The sequence below is a fragment of the Dromaius novaehollandiae genome, chromosome 21 (assembly GCF_036370855.1).
Source record: "Dromaius novaehollandiae isolate bDroNov1 chromosome 21, bDroNov1.hap1, whole genome shotgun sequence".
NCBI lineage: Eukaryota > Metazoa > Chordata > Aves > Casuariiformes > Dromaiidae > Dromaius > Dromaius novaehollandiae.
In genome coordinates this window covers 3,560,532-3,576,595 of record NC_088118.1, presented here as the reverse complement: position 1 = coordinate 3,576,595, position 16,064 = coordinate 3,560,532, and the positions used below count along the sequence as shown (strand labels likewise).

The window sequence follows — 16,064 nt, the reverse complement described above, 5'->3', positions numbered from 1 at the left end:
CACCGGTGCCTCCCTCCTCCAGCGTTTCAGCCCTTCCGCTGCTGCTGGATCCCCTCACTTACCTAGGCGCGCAGGACGCGTTCACAACGCGGTCCTGCCTTTGGTAGGCCCCACGACGACTCTATATATTACTCAGGATCCACATGCACAAATATTTATGAGCGTAAAGCGAGGTTCCATGTGATATCTATTTCTATTTTACACACGGTTTATGTAAGGTGCCTTTACATGTCACGTCAATGACTAAACGGGCAGGCTGCTGTCGCTTCCAGCAGACGCGGCCCAGCCGCTCCGCCACCACGAATGAAACCCAGAGCAGCAGCCTCAGCCCCGGGCGCGGGGGCGCAGGGTGGGCTCCCCTCGCAGGGGCGCCCCGCGCCGCGGCCGCATCCCTCCGCGCCCCGCAAGCGCGCCGCGCCCTCGCCGGGGAAGCGCGAGCCGCCGGCGAGAGCCCGCCGCGAGGCCACGGGGAGAGGCGCGGGGGCCGGCGAGGCGCCGGCGGCGGCAGAGGGGCGATGCGGCGGCGGCGGGGGGCCCGGCGGGGCCCGGGGGGCGGCGGCGGCGGCGGCGGGGCTCGGGGCAGGCAAAGAGTTAACGCTGCGCCCTCCCTCCGCTCGGCACTGACATCACGGAGGAGAGAGGGCGAGCGCCGCCGCTCCGCGCCCCGCCCGCGCCTGTGTGCGTGTGCGTGTGCGTGTGCGAGCGGGCGGCGGTGCCCTGCAGCCCGGGCAGCCCGCGCCCCCCGCCCCGCGGCCGGCCCGGCCCGCGCCCCCCGCCGCGGCGGCGCCCCCGCCGCCCAGCCCCGCGCCCGGCCATGGAGCGCCGCAGCCGCCCCGCCGCCGCCGCCGCCGCCGCCTGAGCGCCCGCCGGGCTCCCCGCCGGGCTCCCGCGCCCCGGAGCCGAGCGGCGCGGAGCCGAGCGCAGGCAGCGGGCGGGGGCTGCCGAGCCCCGCCAGCCGGAGCCACGGGACCCGCCGCGCGTCCGAGCGGCGGCAGCAGCCCGCGGAGGGCTCTTCCTCGCCTGTTGTGGGGGTTTTTTTCCCCCCTTTTCTTTCCTTTTTTTTTTTTTTTGGCTTTTATTCGGGTTTTTTTTTCCCTTTTCCCCTCCCCTTCGCACTCGCCCGGCTCTGCGGACGTGCTCGCTCCCGGAGGAAGGCAGCCGCGCTGCCCCGGCGCCCGCAGCCGGCCGGAGCGCCCCGCGCCCGCGGAGAGCGGCCCCGCGCCCCGCCGAGCCCCAGGGACCCTGCGGATGTGCGAAGCTCTCCTCCGGCCGCCCTTCCTCCTCCCGGCTTGCCTGCGGGGCGCACCACCTCTTTATCCTCCTGCACCTACATTTTTTTTTCTTAAGCAGACCTGAACAGCACCGCGGGCGGGGAGGCTGGGTGGGGGGCCCAGCGGCGCTGCCACACCGACCCCTGCCCATTTCTGCTAAGGAACTCTCATGGCTTCACAGCTGCAGACAAGTTGCCCTGCATCTTGGTGGACTATCGGAGTTTGCATCCTGGCGGCCGCGCTCCTACCAGGTGAGCAGCTGCCGGCCGGGCGGCCGGTGCCCCCGGGGGCGGCGGGCGGCGTTTGGGGCGCCGCGGGGCCGGGGCAGCCTCCGGGGAGGGCTGCGGTGGGCAGGGGGGGAGCAGGGGCGCGGGAAGTGCTGCGAGCGGCGGGGACGGGTGGCAGCGGCTTTTTGGGGGGTGCGCGCCCGAGTCTGGAGCAGGTGTGGAAGCATCTGCATGAGGATGGAAGAGAGTCGGGCCGATTTCATCCTTGGCTTGGAAAGGAACAACACGATCGTTTGTTTTGGAAGCAGCTGCAGGCAGTGGGCTCCGGCGTCCTGGGAGCTGAGGCGGTTTGTTTGCTTTTCGGATCGAGCAACGTCTAGCGCGGCATAGCAGCCAGGCTTCCCGGGAAAGGGAGCCACAAGGCTGGGTAATGAGCACAGATGTTTGGGAACGAGAGAGGGAGGTTTCAGCTGTCCAGCATCCCGAACATCCTCTACACACACATGCACACAACACACACGCTTCCCGCAGGCATCTTTTGCAGAGGGGCTGGACTGCCCCCAGGTTTCAGACCCTCCTGGCATTGCCTTTGCACTTGGCTTGCCTGGTTCTGGTTCTGATCCATCTCTGGAAATGAAATGGGTAAAGATTTGGACTGACATCTCCCTCGCTCTTTGGATCTATCCTGATAGTGGCAGAACAGCCCGTGTGTCTCCAGCCCAGTGCTTCATCCAGCCCTATGCTCTAGTACAGCTGTAAGAAGCAGGTGGGGGACACGATTTGCGAAGTGCCCTCGTGGGGGGACTCTCTTGTTCTGCTCCAGTGGAGAATGGGCTAATGTCATCCTGGAGGGCTTTCCAGAGCCGGCTGTCAGACATTCACATGGGGGGACCGGCAATCTGGCCTTACAGCTTTTGCAAATGAACTGGGAAGTGTATCTGGGAGGCAATTTTTTTGCCTTTTTGAGGCTAGGCTCCTGATGGCTGGCTCTGGAGCGCGTGGCAGCATGTGCGTGTGCCACCCCTAGGGCCAGGACGCCAGCCTGCTGCAGGGGTAGGAGGCAGTCCGTGCCCACGGAGGGAGGGGGTCTGCAGCTGGAGAGAAGTTGCAGTGAAGGCAGGGTGGAATTGCCTCCCTTTCCTCCTCTGACGGGGCTGAGGCAGCAGCCTCGAAGAGCAGCCGGGCTGGCTGGGCTGTGATTCAGAAATGTGGCTGCAGATGGCAAGGTCTGGGCTATCGGAGCAAATGCCAGGGCCCGCGGTACCCTGGTGCCTGCGCAGCAGGGGATGGTCTGGACCGAGCATGGGAGCTTGGCAAAGCCCACCGACTGTATGGTCCAGCTACAGTGGGTGAGGAGAGGGGTGAAAGGGGGCACAGGTTGTATTGGCAGGGGGATGGAAATCATGAGAGCAGGGAGACTTTGTGAGAGGGGAGAGGTTACGGAGTGGAGAGAAGACAGGTCTGGCTATGCCTCTGCATTCACAGGACAAAGGGATTTGCTGTGCACTGCGGAAAGCGGTGATGGAAGGGACAGCCTCGGGCTCCCTGCGCTCCTCTGTGTTTCCAGGCAAGTGCCTGGCTAAGCCTCTTGCAAGGAGGCTCAAAACTTTCCATGCAGTTCTTCACCTGGGCTTCCTCCCTCTCTTCCCTCCACCAGGCAGCTCAGTGTAGGAAACCCTTCCCAAAAACTCTGGGAAAGGCAGAGGAGGAGGAACAACGCTGTGGTGACTGTGCTGAAGAAACCCCCTCACCCCTGCCCCCCTGTCCCTGTTGGAGCTGCTTTCACCAAAGAGAGACATAGGCAGTGACCCTAAGGGCAGCCTAGGATTTCACCTTGTCCTGTTAAAGATGACTCTCATTCCCCACTTACTCTGTTTTTGGATATTCTCAATGCTTTGCTGCCAGGAGTCAGGCAATCATGTCTCCTGCCGCTCTACAGTAGCCCACTCATTTGTCTTGCACCATCCCGCTGACAGCTCTGCTGGGATAAGCCATTGGTGCATCTAACGGTGTCTTGCCACGCAAAGGGTGCAGCCAGCTCTGCAACGCTCTGGGAACATAATCCTTCCCAACCCCTGTCGGTGATCACCGAGTGCCCTGAAGCCTGTGTGGGTGAGACTCACAGCTGGACCAGTCCAGCACTGGATGCATTTGGGGGAACGGCTGCTCCTACAGTACTTATTCATTCAGTCATTCATTCCATTTGTTTGTGCACTTACTTATACTGCAGGCATTTCACAGAGCTGCAGCAGAGGACCAGCACAGTGCTGTGCCAGGTGCTGCACAGAAACACAACAGACCGACAGTCCTTACGAAACCGCAGGCCCGACTGCGATACTGAGGCAGGAAGTTCCACAAGTTGGCAATGCCTTGTGCCAAGAGCAACAGAGGGTGTATATATATATATGTATGCGTATGTGTGTGTGTGTATATATATATATATATGGCAAGCCATACGTAAGCTCCAAATGCAAACAGGCTTGCTTATCAAGGAGAATGGAAAAGGGGAACTGAGGTTCCTCTGTTATAAGTGAATTAGTGGCTGCAGACTTTGTTGGAAAATGCAGTTCAGTACCCAGCACGCAGGAAGGATGGGAGGAAGACAGGAGACACTTTGAATCTTCTACCTGCTTTCTGGGAAACCTTTCACGCGCCTCTGATCAATGCCACTTCATTCTGTTCCCATCCACGTATACTACCTCCTCTTTCTGACAATGTTAGCTTGCTTTTCTGATAAGGAAATAAAATTTCCCCGTCGTAGAAACTACACGAGGTCCCTTATAAAAAACTGCTTTACAAATTGCCTTTAATGTGATCAGCTCAGTCGTCCAGAACGGATTCAATTCAGGGTTCCTGCAGCCTGCCATGCAAATCTGCTTGCCTGTCCACTTGGAACCATTAATGAGGTATCGAGTCAGGCTATGGCATTAGAGCATCAAGATATTAATATGAATAGGGCCTGCTGAAAAGCCATGGGGTAGAGGGGATGAAAAATCCCAGGCAGCTGATCATCAGAGGTTAAGAACACTCGGGGTTAAATTTATGCTTTACAAGTTTTAACAACCTGTTTATCCCTGCCATGGAACTTGGTACAGGCCGAGATGTAGCCACGCAGAGAAGAGGCATTCACCTCGTGTTTGGACCCGCATCCGGAGATCTGGGCCTCTATTTCCAAACATTCCCCCCCGTCTGGGGACAAATTCCTGTCTGCTATTGCTGGGCTACTTCTCAGGCTCACAGTCTTTTTTTGCAAAGTGCTTTGAGATCCTCAGCAGGGGAGGGCTGGAGAGGTGTTAGAAGCTTTGACATAGGGTTTTTCCGTCACAGTGTTTGAAAGCAGCATTGACTGAGCTGCAGTGACCCAGAGGCCTCAGGTCAAGCTTGGCTGCAGCTGGAGAGGGAGTTTATTTCTGGGGAGACAGGACAGCTCGCTGGAGTGCCCGAATAGCTGCTGCAGGCTCTGGTCCACCTCTACTCTGAAGCACTGATTTAATATCCTGAAGCAGCTTCAAAAAGACAAGAAGTTGCCAAAGTTTTATTCAGTCCTCGATTTGAGCTGTTGGTTGTTATTTTTCCTTCCCCCCCTCTATGTCCACCCACCACTCAGAAACAGCAATGTCGGGCTATTTCAGGAAGCGAGAGTGTGTCTTTTGCTGGTATTTTCTCATTAAACCTTGCTTGGTGCGGTGGAAGCCACCAGTCGGGTTTTAACCTGGCGTGAATCTGTGAGCTCGTGTGTTTGTCAGTGCGGGTGAGGCTGCAGGCCGGGAGGAGAGGCAGCTCAGCCCCCGGGCAGCAGGGCCTCGGGGGAGCCTGGGGACAGCCCCGCTTCAGGCTGCCTGCTCTCTGGTCTGGGAGGGTTAATCCTCCCCGGGCTCCTGGCCCTGTGCACGTGGATCCCTTTGCGAAGAAGGTGCAGGAAGAGCAGCATTACCACGTGCAGCACGAGGCGAACGCTCACCACCAGCCAGTGGCTGACTCCACGCCAGCCGTGGCGGAGCCCGGCACCTCTCCGCCCGGGTCGCCCCTCCTCCGGGTGCATCGCGTTGTACCAGCCGCCCCGCCGGGTTTACAGGGAGGCAGCAGAAGGATCCTTCGGGCACCGCTCACACCTCGGCTGAGTCACAGCGGGAACCAGCAGAGCCGGTTGCCATGACCTGCTTTCCCAGGCCCACGCTACCATCAGCGCCCCTTGCCCTCTGCCGCTGCTGCTAAGGCTGGGTGCCGTGCAGGGACCGTCCATCCTAAGGGGGAGGCGCAGCTACGACTGGGCCACTGCTAGCTGCGGGGAGGCTCTTTTCCACCTCCGGCGCCCTGGGGAGTTGCACAGCACTGCCAGCAGGCAGGCGAGGTGGAGGCATGTGACGCATTGGCAGAGCAGAAGCCAGGTTGCCTGTGAATACTGCAAGGATGAGTTTGCAAGTCCTTGGACAGATACAGTCCTCAGGGCCTCTGAGTCAAGGTTTGCGTCTTGTGGTGTCATTGCTTGAGGTTGCAGTGGCTCTTTCTCAGTATTTCTCCTCACAAGCTGACAAGGTTTACTGGTGCAAAGACCAAGGAGGAAAGAAAAAAGAGGAAGAAGAGAAAAGGACAAAGGCAATCCAATCTGAGCAACCCCTAGAGATCTTCTCACTGTTTCAATACATCAGATTAAATCAGGGCAGCTCTGATGCAGGGTGAGCTGGTGCTGCCGGCTGCCAGCACTGGGACCCCGTTTGCATTTGAGACACCTATTGTGTTAATTACCAGAGCACAGCTATCCCAGCACGGAGAATTCGGAGCTCTTGGTGGCTGTGGTGAGGGCTCTGTAACACAGATTGTTTCAGGTGAAAACTTACTTAATTAAGGAAGGAGACATCTCACAGCATATCCCTCTGCTTTCCTCCTGGTGGCTGCTGCTGCTGCGCACCAGATGTTCTCCCGCCTTCCAGTTTTCTTTGCTTCTCTCAGGGCAGGTTTTGGTTCGGGCTGGGGTGACAGGCTATCCGCGGGCACGCTCTCCCAGGCAGGTTTCAATGTGGAACCTCGCAGCTCTGCAGCAGAAGGGGAACTCCTGCCCAAGCTGTTCAAATGCAGAAGTATCATCCAGAGGAGAAAGGAACAGCATCTTCTAGACTGTAAATGAGAACCCATGGGAGCCAGCCAGGCACATATCTGTCCTTCCACCGTGCAGGGTTTCAGGCCTGAGTTTCCAATCTCCTCTCCAACACACTCTTAAAAGCAGAAGCAAAAAAGTTGCAGGCACAAGGGCTGTCATTCCCAGCAGTCAGTTATTTCATCTGCCCTGTGCTGTCATTTGTATGTGTCTCTTCCTCCATGGGCGCCCAAGGAAGCGTGGCAAGTTTAACACCTTGCTGTCCATCTGCTCGTTCTTCCCATCCCGGGGGCTGATGCAGCTGTTTACACCGGCTGGTGCCATAAAAGCTCCAGCAGCAATCCCAAGGCAGATAAACAGCAGCTATGAGTATGAGAGGGAGAGAGACAGCTTCAGCCCCTTGCTGTTTGCCCACATGAGGAAGACGGTGGGTCCCAGGCCAGGGAGGCTGCTTGTGCCCTGCGTGGCACAGGCCTGGGGTGGCAGCAGCCAGGGAGGAGTCTGGCCAGCAGTCTCCTGGCTCTGCCGTTTCCCCATGGGGTCCTGGGGATGGATAGGAGAAACTCACCCAGCTTGGTGGCAGGTCTCTTCTCCATTCCCCCAATACAAAGCTGTCCCTGCAGGAGGCTTATAATCCTCCTTTGATGCTAGTTGGTGCGATGCAGAAGGAAAGCCTTTCTGAGCGCTGTCTTCCCAACTGTCTTCTGCTCCCTCTCTGGCTTTGAGCCAGTCCCAGTTTGAGACTGGTGTGCAGCAGCACTTTGTATCTTCATTAGACCTGCAGATGCACAGGGGGAAGAGAGATTAAGGAAAGGCATGACCTGTGCCAGTCTCCTTCTCCCTGAAAGATGTAACACAGAAAGGACAGTTTTACACCCCCACCCCAGCCTACCTGCCTTTTTAACTGTAGGATGGGAGCGGAAACAGCAAAGTGGCTCCACCTGCTCGTGGCCATGCAGGAATGTCACAGAAGGAGCAGCAAATCACATCACTGCCTTGATGCAGCAGGTACCAGCTGGGCCACCTGGCTCTGAGGCAGCAGGTGCTCCCAGGCCTGGTTGGTGAAGCGGACTCTGCCTCCATCTCTGTTCTTAGCACTTCCTCTCTACCTGGGAAAGCCCCACAAGTGGGCTGATCTTGAGTCTATTTTTCCCTTCCCATGGAAGATCAATTTCCCCCCCTCCTGCGACAGCGAGGCATCCGGAGGCACGGCCAGGAGTGGCAGAGGGCCCATGCAGCTCACAGCTGGTGGCCAGCATCCAGCGTCGCTCCTCTGGTAACAGGCGAGAGCAGTTCGGAGCACAATGGCCCGTCTGTGTGGGACGCGAGGGGGCTGGAGCCGAGCGCCCTGTGGCCACCTGAGAGCATAAGCAGCCTTGTTTTCTGTGCGAGGCTAAAGACACAGTGTACCAGCACAGGCCACTGCAGTGGAGGGTCAGTAGCCGCATCAGGCAGATCCGGGGGGGAGCATCGATTTCAGTATCTACTTTCTGTATTGGGGGTCCCATACTTGGCAGGAATGGGTTTCATTCCTTATCCACTGGCAAAATACCCACTGGACCCAGGGGCTTACCAGCTGAGAGGCTGTTCACAGGCCATATTGGCCATCCCCAGGAAAGGCAGCCCAAGGCGGGAGTGTTAGGGCAGATTTCTGGTCAGGGAGTCAGGACTGTATGTTAATGGGTAGAAGAGGCTAGTGGGGTCTGACAGGCTGAGCAGAGGCCTGTCATTAGAGGATGTTGTGCTGAGTATCCTAGGAAAGTCAGGGGTTACGAACTATCCATGATGTTTTAGACCTATGGGAGAGTTTAACATGGTGGGCAGGGATTACTGGGAGGCAAATATGGAGAGGTGGATAGGGCAGGAGAAAGGTCAGGGTCTCTGTCACAGTCTTCCCCAGGTTTCTGTGCAGAGCAGCTTGAAACCCCAGTGCTATACAGCCCTGCGAGATGTGCTATCACCCTCAGGGCAGGGGAGAACAGCAAGAGAGGAACGAACCCTGTTCCGTCCTTGAGCAGCCCAAACAAATGAGCCAGCGGATCCCAGAGTCTGGGGCTGGAGGAGTTATCAGCACACTATGGAGTCATAACTCACCCCCAAACCCAAACCCACAGCTGTGCTGGACCTTCCCCCTGCCTTGAAATACCTCCTCTGCCTCCCACTGGGCAGGGACTAGAAATGAAGGGCTGGTCCTGGCGTCCTGGTGTGCTAAAGTCCCCGCATTGCCTGAGGAGCTACAACCACTGCACCAGGAACAGCCTCGTGCTACTTGCCCAGCAGAGTAAATGTTGGGGGCAGGCAGGAGAGGGGTGCACAGTGGCACCAGTGCATTAAACCTCCAAGGAAAGCTTGGAGGCAGGAATACTTTGGCTTCACTGCAGAATTAAGCTGCAAGTCATGGCTGCTTTCTTCTCATTGAGAGGCAATTAATGGGCCTTACCCTTTGACTTCTGGGCTCTTGCCTATGTCACCTTGCTCAGTTAGCCAAGACGTGTGTCATTTGAGAACTGATGCTTATGAGGGCTAGAAATGAAGGTAGCAACTAGTGATTTATCAGTGTGCAGTGCAGACAACTGCACAAGCTGTTACCTGCTCGGCCTGCTCATGCTCTTCCCCATGTCAGCCACACCAGCGCAGCGGCTGGGGACCCCGAGCTGCGGGGAGCGGTGCCTTTCGGATGCAGGCGAGAACCAAGGCTGTGCCCATTTATGGTCATTGAGGTTGAGGGATGCGTATCATCGCAGCATCCTTGCCATGCTCTAATTGGTGCCAGCTGCCACGGTTTCCCTGGGACATGAGACCCCTCTCGGCTCCCCTGGCAATGCCGCTGGGTGCTGTCAGTCCGTGTGTTGCATCCCACAGCTGGACGCACTGGAGGACTCCTCAGTTGACCCTGGAATGATGAATTCATTTTTGTGTATCAAGGGGCTGAGACCTGGGTGATAGGTGCTGAAGAAAGGGCAGTCTCAGACTAGGTCTAAACCTGCAGGACACCTATCCTCACGACTTCAAATGCAAGTGCTGTGCTCATTGTGTCATATAGGAAAAGCACATGGTTTCTTACGAAAGGCTTCTGAAAAGGCTTCTTGCCTTTCTCTTTCAGGCCATGGTTATGAAAGACTATTCATGTGCACCAGCACGTGAATCAACACGCATGTTCCCAGCTGCCACTTCTGTCCTGGTGTTTGCTCCTGTGCAGGCACGTTCAGCCTGCTGCCAGCGCTCCCGTCGCCCCTTGCTTCGCATGGCTTCTCTGCTGTCTCCGGGGGCAGCAGGGACAGGAGTGCTTCGAGGGCAAGGGGACCTGCTGCTACTGCTTGTGACATCTGCGGCAGCCCCTCTCGCTGCCCAGCCCAGGTGCTGCCTGCCAGCTGCAGGCAGGGAAGTGAAGAAGACCCAGGCCTTCAGGGCAGCAGCAATGCCATCTCGGTGGCATCCTCTGAACATCTGCCGCATAGGGAAAGGGGGTCGGGGGCTTGCAGGGGAACAGGGAGAGGCCAGGAGCTCTGTGTGTGTAAGCTCTGTGAAGAGATTTTTACGAGTGATAGGACCCAGCTTGCCAAATGTCTCTCTTGTGCTCCGTTTCAACGACAAGGACCCAGAGATGGGGGGGGACTTACTGGGATCTCCTTGCCGAGGGAGTGATTACAGCATGCGCTGATCTTTGGAGGCGGGCTGTTTTGGGATTTGCTTGGTGCTCTGATGTCTGATGGGTGTGTTCACGTATCCCTTTGATTCAGGCTGAATAGGATCTTGTTGGGAGGATGGCAGCAGCCCGGGCGAGGGGGGGGGGAGGGATGGGAAGGAGAGAGGCTTGCACAGAGCACAGCTTGTAAAAAGGGGAATGTTCCCAGTGCCTGAAGTCCCAAGAGGAATTAGAAGCAGGACTGAATTCAGCAGGAGGAAAGCTGCCGCGATAGACAGTTCTCTGGTAGCATCCAGGTTATCTTTGGGTCCTCTGAGAGCAAGGCTGAGAACGCTCACATCATCACACCTCCTGTGGCAGAATGGTGCCACAGGGTTGCTTGACCGGGAATCAGCCACTGACAAGACGCTTTGCTAAGTAGCTGCCAAAAAAGCAGCTGGCCCCCCTCCCCACTCTGCACATAGACGGAAATGCACAAACCAACTGGAGGAACATGAAAGCAGCAGAAACGAAAACCGGGCTGGCAGTGCTGCGCAAGCGGATGTGTGGCTTTCCCTGCCCGGCGCCCCGGTGGCCTCGCCACACAGAAAGCCTGGGAAGCACCGCTCCAGCAAACAAAGCACCACGTGGGGCTCTGCCGGCCCTAACTCCGGGGACACGTCCTTCGGCCGACGTCCCTCAGCAGCTCCCTGCCCCTCGGGTCCGCTTACCTGCCTGGACCCCCGGCCCAGCAGGACGAGACTGCTGGTCCCGCGAGCCTGCCCCTGCCTAGAGCCGTGCGGTCTCAGCTCCCATGGGACGTCATCCCAGACACCAAGCAAGCAGGGCCGGTGCAGAAATCACCCATCAGGATTCAGAGGAGCTTATTTGCATTTGCTACCGATTCAGTTGGGAACTGAACCAGCAATTTGCCAGTGAAAGAGCCTTTATCCGCGTGCTCCCCCCCACCAGTCCTTCTGGGAGTCCGATTTCCCAGCCTACAACAGAAGGGTGGCGGCAGGAATGACTTCTCTAGGGCTAATACTTCTAGCTATCACACTATAAAAAGATCATTCTTCCTTTATTTCTTGGCATGGCAGGAACAGACTTTCAAAATGTATCCTGATTCTTAAATACCCTTTTTGCCTGTGGTGTAAATACTAAAATGTGTTTTTTCTTTCCCCTCTCTCTCAGAGTTTAAAAATATCGCTAGCCTGGGGAGGTGCATCTTTCAGGGAGATTTATAATGGCTGCTCTCAAGTGATGTGGAAAATGAGCCTCCCTCTGCCCCATCCAGCCTGGCACCTTCCAAGAATTTATTTCCTTTATTTGCGTGAGCTGAAGAATACTTAGAAGCGGCATCGCCGCCCAAGCACTCTAATTATTTAAGCTTTGTTTATGGCCAGTCTCGGGGGAGCCGAGTAGGTCAGGGCTGCCGATACTTCCCCTGTCTGGTTAATGCAGCCCTGCATTACTGCCGTTTGATAACGATCAGCAAATCACAACTGCTCTATCTATTGCCCGCTGTGTATCACCCCGGCTCCGTAAATTAGGCGAGCCTCTGGAGCCGGCGTGAGCGAGACGTGCACGGCCTCTCTCGCCAGCAGGGCTGCTGCGCGTGGGCGAGGAGCAGCGAGCAAGATGTGGGCAGGAGTTTGTGAGTCAGCACAGCGGGGAGCTTGCTGGGGCAGAGACTTCTTCGTGCGGCACCTCGTGTGGCAGGGAGCCTGACCCAACCGAAGCCTGCAGACGCTATCTCAGCTTTGCCTGCAAGAGGGCTAAGCAGGAGCAGCTTCCTATCCAAGCACCCGGCTTTGCCTCATTCCTGCCGAGTTCCCATCACGGCCCTGCGCCCGCAGCACTGCTCATCCCACGACGCCCCGTTCGGTTGTGTCCCTAGAGGCCAGCAGGCATCTCCTGCTCTGCGGGGGTGGACGAGCACCTCTGGGTGCGGGTCCAGTGCAGCCTCTGGCAGCAGGTGGTCCAGGCACCGAAACCTGAGATGTGGGAGGAAGCCAGGGCACTAGCAGGGGCTGCCAAGGTGGGGACCGGCCCATCCCGCAGAGGCGATGCCTCCAGGGAGCCACGTCCTGCCCGGGCACCCCCTGCTCTGCCTGGGGCCTCGTGGTGCACAGCCACGGAGGACTTCAGGAGGTGGCTGGCAGGGTGAGGAGGGAGGCACATCCCTCCCAGGGCCCCACGTGCAGCCCCTGCAGGAGGGCTGTTTTCCCACCACCGTGCCAAAGCTTCCCAGTCCCAGTCTGATCCACAGGAATCTATATTCTCCGGAGGCCGCGTGGCTGCCAGTGCCTCTGCTCCCGTCACGCTCTGTGATAAAGAGAGAGCAAGAGAAATTTTGATTACATTATGACAAGCAGCAGAGAGATGGAGTGAAAGCTGCAGTCTGCCTATTGTAATTCCAATTAGCAGGGGTAATGTGGCCAAAGCCTGACAGCTGTATTGATCCAAACTTTGCATGGGGAGAACCTATAATGCAGTCTTTGAAGGTCTCTGGGGCATGAGGCTGAGTACACGTACAGCTGTGGGGCAGGAGAGGAGAAGAAAGGCTTGCTTATAAGGGAGGACGTGAACAGGGACTCGCATCTCACGGTCTGAAATGCCAGACCCAGCCTGGCAGCTAAGCTCTCTCTAGGGTTGGATTTGCCTCAAACTCTGTGCTGCAAAATCCTCTCAAACCCCTTATTACCACTTGCTTTCTACTTGCACGATGGAGCATGCCTCCTCAGGGTGTGCGCGGAATGAGTTTGTCAGCACTCAGCTTCTTCTCCAGACAGAATGTATCCAAGCAAAATAAACCAGCAGTGATCTCCCAGCTGGGTGACAAGCGCCAAGGGCTGCATAGGAAGGGGAGAGGAAGGAGGAAAGGGGAGTTTCCCTCTTGCACTTCAAGGCAGCTCCTCAAGGTCAGAGCTGAGGCACGCTGGCAGAGGCTGTGGGCAGGCTGTTTGTACAGATGCTGTCTCAGCTGTACCCTTTCCGTGGCTAAGGGGAGGACTCCAATTTGCAGTTTTGCTGTTCTATCGATCTGAGACCTTTTGCTAGCTCTAAACTCACTTTCGGAAATATAAGGTTAAAACCATTCTTTCTAGGTATGTATTTTTTTGTATTCTTGACATCCCAACTGCTGCTGTGCCTGCAGAGTACCTTACGGCTCCTTCGCGCTTGTTGGAAATGGGAATACCTGCTGCCTCTCACTGATTTCCACCAGGCGTGAATCAGCTTTTACTTAAAGAATGGCCTGGAGGTGATGGCAAAGATGGGCTGAATTCAGAAGCGCAGGCATAATTTCTTGGCTTTGCCACAGGCTCCCTGGAATATCCTTGGCCAGCTCACTTCACCTCTCTGTGTCTTTTCTTGTCAGAAGCCGCTGGTAACAGTCCCTCTCTGCTCTGCTCATGTTGCCCTGTGTTTTCATAGGACCTTGCACAACGGATCCTGCAGACGTTACTCTACACAGGCAGGAGACTGTTTGCAAAGCACAGGGAAAGGTGACTCCCCTTTATTTTGTCATTTTTCATGGCAGCCGAGGTCAGCATGCTCCCTGCCCAGGGATTTTAGAAGGCAAGAAATTGTTTTACATGGATATATACACAAATATTCTCTGTCAGTGCAAACACTGGACCCAGTTTCCTTCTGCTCTGAGTTTGTGGTGTGAGGTTTGACTCAATGGAAGAGGGTGAATGTAGTCCATTTGCTTCCTTGCCTGTTTGCATTGCAAAGGCCTGCTATTTCTCACTCCACTGGTTTTGCACTGAGGTTATTCCTAATTTCCGATCAATATCTTCAGGGGGGTTGAAGGCTGATGAGAGGTGTGGAGTGTGGACAGGTTTCCCTGTGGCAGGATGCAGACAACAGTAATGCCCTGCCTGTTGCAAGCACAAGCACTTTGAAAACTCCTTCCGTAAGAAGGGACAGGTCGCAGTGCAAACACTGGCCCCGTGAACCAGCAAACCAGTTTCTCATGTGAGCCATCACACAGCACTCACTCGAGTTGCCTCTGAGAGCAGATGGATTTAAACAAGTGTCTTTATGCTGTAAAAGCTTTCTAGTCTACGTCCTGGGTAGATGAGGATTTTAGAAGTATGCACGTGTCTCTGAGGTAGTCCCGGACTGGGGAAATTCTTTGCTAGGAAGGTGTATGCCACAGAAAAACATCTGTTTTTGTGGCCAAAGGAGCTGCAAGGTGCACTGAGGAGGGGAAAGGAGACTCATGTGCCAGCTCCCTGCTGACTCGGGGTTGAGGTGCTGCAGCTCAGCGTGAAAGCAAGAAACCACCAGCCCCCCAGCTCAGCGACTGCCTGCAGCCCCTCTGCAGGGCTGTGCGGCTCCCCCGGGCCCTGCGCCTTGATCCCTCACCAGACTCACTGCATTGTTTCCAAGACCACCTCGGTGCTGGGGCTGTTTCCCCCAAAACACCCTGGCAAACCAGGCTGGGAGCGTTTCGGACTGGGAGGGATATTATAAAAACATGGTCAGGATGGAAAGAGGAATGGAGAGGTTTAAAGTTCGATAATTATCAATTATTACGCATGCCTCTTGTAGGACTTTTTGGAGAAAAAAATCCCTCTCTTTTGTGAAGGTGTTTCGTGGAACATTAGTCTCTGTCCTGGCCTCGCAGAGGCCTTTTTCTCCGCTGCTCTCTGCCTCCAGTGGGATTAATAAAGAGCTGCCAGCGAGCTCCTTATCTAGCTGCTGAATAATGTGTGTAATACAGGGAGGGGAGCAGCTTTGATCCGGGAAGAGAGCACGGAAAAAATAAATAAAATAAAAGGCAGGATATTGGGGCAGGGGGAGGGCACGGGCCAGGCCGGGCTGCGCGGGCGCGTGGGGAGCGGGCACGGCTGCTCTCCGTGCCGAACCTGTTCTGCAGGGAAAAGCTGTGGCTTTCCAGGGCTCGTCGGGCTGGGGGAGAAAGGGCAGCGTGCACTGGAGTCACGCCAGGGCCTTCGCACAAGCCCTCTGCTCCGCTGGGGAGGTCGTAGCTGCGAATTTCCTCCTTAGATAAGCCCAAGGAGAGGGCCAGGAGCTGCCTGCTCTCTGCGAGGCGGCAGTGCTTGACATGTTTGCATCCAGGAAAAAGCCCGGAAAAGGGAGCACAGACGAAGGGGTGCTGCAGATAACCCTTGTCTGTTGGGAACACGGCATCGGAAGGGAGCCCGTCTCTCCCCAAATTGCCGCCCGGGCACAGCCACCCCTTGGCAGGGTGCTGCTGCCCCACGGCTCCTGCCTCCCGTCTCGCGCCGGCAGAAGCGGCTGCATCCAGGCCGGCACCGCTGCTCCTGCGCGGCGGGAGCCCGGAGGCGCCGGGCCACACCTGAGCGGCAGCACGGGCTCCGGCGCTTCTCACGGGTGTGGGCGAGAGCCGGCTGGGCTGGGCCGGGCGCCCCAGGCCTGTATCCCTGCGAGCGTGCCAGGGCCACGGGAAAGGGAGCAGCTCGCCCAGGAACGGTTAGCGCAAGGAGGAGAAGCGCCCGCGAGTTAGCAGGACAGGTTTTACCCCACCGCCACCACCACGCTGCTCCACGCAGCCTTGGTGCACCTCTCCCCGGATGCTTTCTGCTTCCTCCCATCCCAGCCTCTTCTGGGCCCTCAGCCCCGAAACCTACTGGTTTTGTCCCCAGGTGGGACAAAGGCGCCCCAGGACTCTGTGGGCGAGAAAGGCGGCTGTGTGGCCCCTGCGGATCCGAGGATAGGGCTGCACAGCTCAGCCACGCTCTGCACACACGCAGCGTGTCTGGAGCTGAATACGTTGTGATAATGGTGGTTACGGCTCTGCCAAGAACCAGCTCTGGAGAACGAGTGTTGCTTTAGGTCTTTTAGGAGAA

The 16,064-nt window shown here is 56.9% G+C and overlaps 1 protein-coding gene across 3 annotated transcripts in view; it reads left to right on the top strand.

Moving 5' to 3' along the window:
• The first annotated feature begins 611 nt into the window (after positions 1-611).
• Positions 612-16,064, top strand: part of NECTIN1 (nectin cell adhesion molecule 1) — a 110,813-nt gene continuing 95,360 nt past the window's right edge. Inside the window, exon 1 of one of the 3 annotated variants that reach the window (XM_064524257.1) lies at positions 612-1,522. In XM_064524257.1, coding sequence (XP_064380327.1) covers positions 1,441-1,522 — 82 coding nt within the window. In that variant the 5' untranslated portion in view covers positions 612-1,440. The remainder of the gene's footprint in view (positions 1,523-16,064) is intronic. The other 2 variants (XM_064524258.1, XM_026108200.2) reach the window with 2 other exon arrangements.